Source organism: Triticum dicoccoides, chromosome 7B (genome assembly GCF_002162155.2).
Source record: "Triticum dicoccoides isolate Atlit2015 ecotype Zavitan chromosome 7B, WEW_v2.0, whole genome shotgun sequence".
NCBI classification, from domain to species: Eukaryota; Viridiplantae; Streptophyta; class Magnoliopsida; order Poales; family Poaceae; genus Triticum; species Triticum dicoccoides.
In genome coordinates, this window is record NC_041393.1 from 247,002,689 (window position 1) to 247,007,459 (window position 4,771).

Genomic DNA, 4,771 nt, shown 5'->3' on the forward strand with positions numbered 1-4,771 from the left:
TCAGTATACTAGCATGAATCAGGTAATTTACGTATCACCATCATATCATTATACTATATATTTCCAGTATATTGCTGCATTAAGGCGTTACTAAATCTTTGCCAAACGACATCAGGAAAAAACTTAAAGTTTGAGAAATAAGATCTACATGTAGTGATAATAGGATGGGGATATTTAGAACGTGATGACAAACTGCGACAGAGAGATGTGGGGTGAAGCGGCGAAGATGAGAGGTTCAGAGACAATATGATGATGTGCCGACGAGAATGACATAGCATTATTTAAGCCGGCATGAGCATGCACTTCTAAGAATAAGTTGTTTGATTATATATTTTATTGCTCCGTGGCAACGCACGGGCATACAGCTAGTATATATATATATATATATATATATATATATATATATATATATATATATATATATATATATATAAAGAGAGAGAGAGAGAGAGAGAGAACTGGTGGCCATTTTTCACACCATCTACTCAAGAGTCGCTGTTACAACACATTTTGTTGTTTCATCACTGGACCCTGTCAGAACAACAAAAAAAACTGCGTAAGTATCTATTTAAAACCACTCTTGTTCTATAAATTGAACGGTGTAAGCTACTATTGATTGAAGGAACAGATTTTTCTTTGCGTGAGCAAAAGATCAAATCAATTCGAAAACAAGAACCACGAACAACAATCATACATTCATACTGATTGATTAGATCAGTCCTTTTGAGAGTAGACTGTAAACTTAGTGCACACTCTGCAGATGCAGTGTGGCCTAAGTGAACCGGCATCACATTACAGAAATTTCCTAATACAGGTCACGGTCTAATAACAATTGGAAGATAAAAGCTCTGTAGGCATCACAGTGGCTCTATCATGCGATAGTTTTTTTACCCAGATACTCCTGGTTCTCGCATTGTATTTTGGCGACGTCACCAGGTAGAAAGGATAAACTTTGATGCAAAATCTAAGCATGAGGTTTGAGCAAACAAAATCCTATCAGAACTACTACCTCCGTTCCTTTATATTCCGCATATAAGATTTGGGTCACGTCAAAGTTTGCAAAGTTTGACCAAACTTAATACAAAATATCAACATCTACAGTACCAAATACTCCCTCCGTCCCAAAATAAGTGTCGCTGCGATGAGACTACATTTCATAATGAATCTACTGATGCTGATTTGGTATTGCGAACATTGATTCTTCTTTCTATTAGTTTGGTCAAATTAGAGATACTTTGACTTCAGACAAAAACTTATATGCACAATAAAAAGAACAGGAGGGAGTACAATGTACAACAAAATTATGAGGTTCACAAAACACAACTGGAAAAAAGATGCAATAAATGGATAGATATATCTCAAAGATTTGAGAACATAGAAAGATAGGAGCAAAGCATTAAAATGGTAAATATTTGTCAAAACAAAAAACAGAAGGCCACCAATACTGAAAACTTCACACAAATCATACAGTGGGTATGAACAAGTAATAAACAGAAGTCTTCCAGGCAAATAAATAGTCTGGCCATATTTCAGAGAAGTGCAACATTTACGACTCCCACACACATTCCAATTCTGGATTATGGGCCTCCAATCCAGGGACTTCTGTATTAAACCATTCTACTAAATTACTATGTCAAAGTAGACCATGATTAATGAATAATCATCACTTCTGTCTTTGCTCATATAGGCTGACAAAATCACAATTGTAATTATGGTAGGTAGTTAATTCCTCTAACTAAAAAACAGTAGTTATACGATATATTAGGCTCATATAATCGCTGAGTCATGTTCGGATAGAATTATATATCCATACAATGACAGAGATTTATACAGAACTTCTAGCAAGGAAGCTACATGTATGGGCTCAAAACTATCACCAGGCCACAATTTGCAGGTAGGTATTCTACAACAATTAACTACACAAATAAGACAACACTTTTAAGGTCCTCATGTAGTATGCACATAACCTAACAGCATTGTCCTGGGTGAGGTGATGAATATGATTTGCATCATTAATGCAATTGAGAAGTGATTGTTTAACTGAATCTATGAAACTAAATATTAGTGATTGTTTGCAGAAGATAATGACTATTATGCAAGATCAGACTGTAAAACCACTAGTTTGCAGACTGTAAAACATAAACAACTGTATGCAAGGTGGGTCACACAAGAATTAGTAACATATCCACACTCTTGCTATTGTTATGCAAGATCAGACTGTAAAACCACTCATTTGCAGAAGATAATTAGACCTGGAAGAAACAAGGTCACACGACAATGAACAAGTGTTTATACACAAAAAAACATTACCGGCTAAACTGCAGCCTCAGTCTGGCACCCAAAGCCTTCTGCCAACCTTGGCTTCTTGCAAGCTCGTCCACCTTCATTAGGGACTTGAAGCTGTCCATCAGTTGCAGGTTTATTATCATCAACCATCAACTCAATAACTATTTAAGTTATAAAGCTTAGTCACGAGAAACAAGTAAAACCACCGAGGAAATCAAATGCAATCTAATAAATTCTGCCAGACCCGAATCTTAGTCTTCTTAATATGCGGAATTTATTTAAATTTTTCTTACCTTCAGTGTCTCCTCATCTACTCCTTCACCGTCCTCGTCATCTTCAACTTCACTGTACTCATCATCTTCAACTTCACTGTACTCATCATCTTCATACACATCATCGCCAGCATCTGCATCCACCTCGTCATCCTCCCCCTCGACATCGCTCTCCTCGCCCTCCTCTTCCTCGTCCTTGGCCTTGGACATGCCTTTATTGGGGAATGTTCCAAAGGCATTAGGCTTCTTGAATTGTTCCACATTCTGAATACATATTACAATGGTGTATGTTAGTTTTTTTATAGCGGATGTAGTTCAGGGAATAAATGAGTGTACTAACTAAAGGGGAAACAAGGATTAAGGTTGGACCCCGACTGCAGTTCATATGATCGAACCTAACCCTCCCCGCGTAGATATGATCTCCCCCATCTTCTCCTGCGGCTACCGCTGCGGCATACACGCGGACTTTGCCCTTTAAGAAGATCCCGAACAATAACCACTACCCTCGCCACTGAGGCGTCGACCGAAGGCCAAAGCTTCAAATCCTAAAGAAACATAAGCTAGACGGGCAAGAGAAGCAATTGAACGCACCTTCCTGAAGAGTTCGATCCGTTCCTCCATCGAGCAAGGAGCAGCTTTAGCTAACATGGCCCCGATGCCCTTGATGTCGTAGTCGCGGACAAAGGTTAAAGCGTATTCAGGCACCGGCTTGAACTTTCCGGTAACCGTGAAGGCGCCCGTGGCACCGCCCCGTCGGCTGCCTGCCATGCTTGCTCGGATCGGCGTATGCGGATGCGGATGCGTCGGCGGCGGGGAGGAGTGGATGGAGTATGGCTGATGGCTAGGGTTTGCTAGCGGAGACGGTTGCGCGTACTTATTATTATGCGCATGAGTTTTTTTTTTAGCAGAAAAGTATGCTTTATTGAAAGTTCAAACACATAGGGATACAGATAATATCAGGTAGAGTAGCAAGCCACACATGACGCCCGGGAGGGAGAGAAGCAGCCGCCTTAGCTAAGGCATGAGCTTCCTCATTTTGTTTCCTATTCTCATGCACAAACTGAATATCTTGGATCGAACGCCTCCTGTGCTTGATCTCCTCCAAGATAGCAACATATCGACAAGGGGCACCAGTATGGATATTGGTGATCACCTCAAGACAGTCCGATGCAACACACACGGATTGAACATGGAGGTCCTCAGCAAGAGCAAGGGCCTCGTTGCACGCCTGGGCTTCGAGTATAGTTGGGTCCAGCAAACCCTCGAAAATAACCACGGAAGTACCCAAAAACATATCGTGCTTGTCCCTACAGACCACCGCCGAAGCTCCTCGGTCCCCAACCTTGAAAAAACCGCCATCAACATTAATCTTCACGTCATGCTTCGCCGGCGGGAGCCAGGTCGTCCGAACTGACCGGACGCACTGCGCTGATTCTCCCCAGGCCGTTACATGCAGGTCCCTGGCCGTTACATGCAAGTCCCTTGTGACGCCCCCGATTCAATCGTACACTAATCATGCACGCAAATATGTACGATCAAGATCAGGGACTCACGGGAAGATATCACAACACAACTCTACAAATAAAATAAGTCATACAAGCATCATAATACAAGCCAGGGGCCTCGAGGGCTCGAATACAAGTGCTCGATCATAGACGAGTCAGCGGAAGCAACAATATCTGAGTACAGACATAAGTTAAACAAGTTTGCCTTAAGAAGGCTAGCACAAACTAGGATACAGATCGAAAGAGGCGCAGGCCTCCTGCCTGGGATCCTCCTAACTACTCCTGGTCGTCGTCAGCGGGCTGCACGTAGTAGTAGGCACCCCCGGTGTAGTAGGGAGTCGTCGTCGATGGTGGCGTCTGGCTCCAGGGCTCCAGCATCTGGTTGCGACAACTAGGTAGAAGGGAAAGGGGGAAAAGAGGGAGAAAAGCAACCGTGAGTACTCATCCAAAGTACTCGCAAGCAAGGAGCTACACTACATATGCATGGGTATATGTGTAAGGAGGCCATATCAGTGGACTGAACTGCAGAATGCCAAAATAAGAGGGGGATAGCTAATCCTGTCGAAGACTACGCTTCTGGCAGCCTCCGCCTTACAGCATGTAGAAGAGGGTAGATTGAAGTCCTCCAAGTAGCATCTCCAAGTAGCATCTCCAAATAGCATCTCCAAGTAGCATCTCCAGTAGCATCGCATAGCATAACCCTACCCG

At 42.4% G+C, this 4,771-nt stretch overlaps 1 protein-coding gene across 1 annotated transcript; it reads right to left on the bottom strand.

The window, feature by feature from the left end:
* Positions 1–383: 383 nt before the first annotated feature.
* On the bottom strand, positions 384–3,448 carry LOC119341663 (mitotic apparatus protein p62-like). Its single transcript, XM_037613529.1, has 4 exons — positions 3,150–3,448; positions 2,580–2,822; positions 2,311–2,400; positions 384–531 (listed from the first exon to the last, which is right to left on the bottom strand). Exons 1-3 carry the CDS (start codon positions 3,324–3,326, stop codon positions 2,314–2,316), a joined length of 507 nt encoding a protein of 168 aa, XP_037469426.1. The 5' UTR covers positions 3,327–3,448; the 3' UTR covers positions 384–531; positions 2,311–2,313.
* Positions 3,449–4,771: the final 1,323 nt, after the last annotated feature.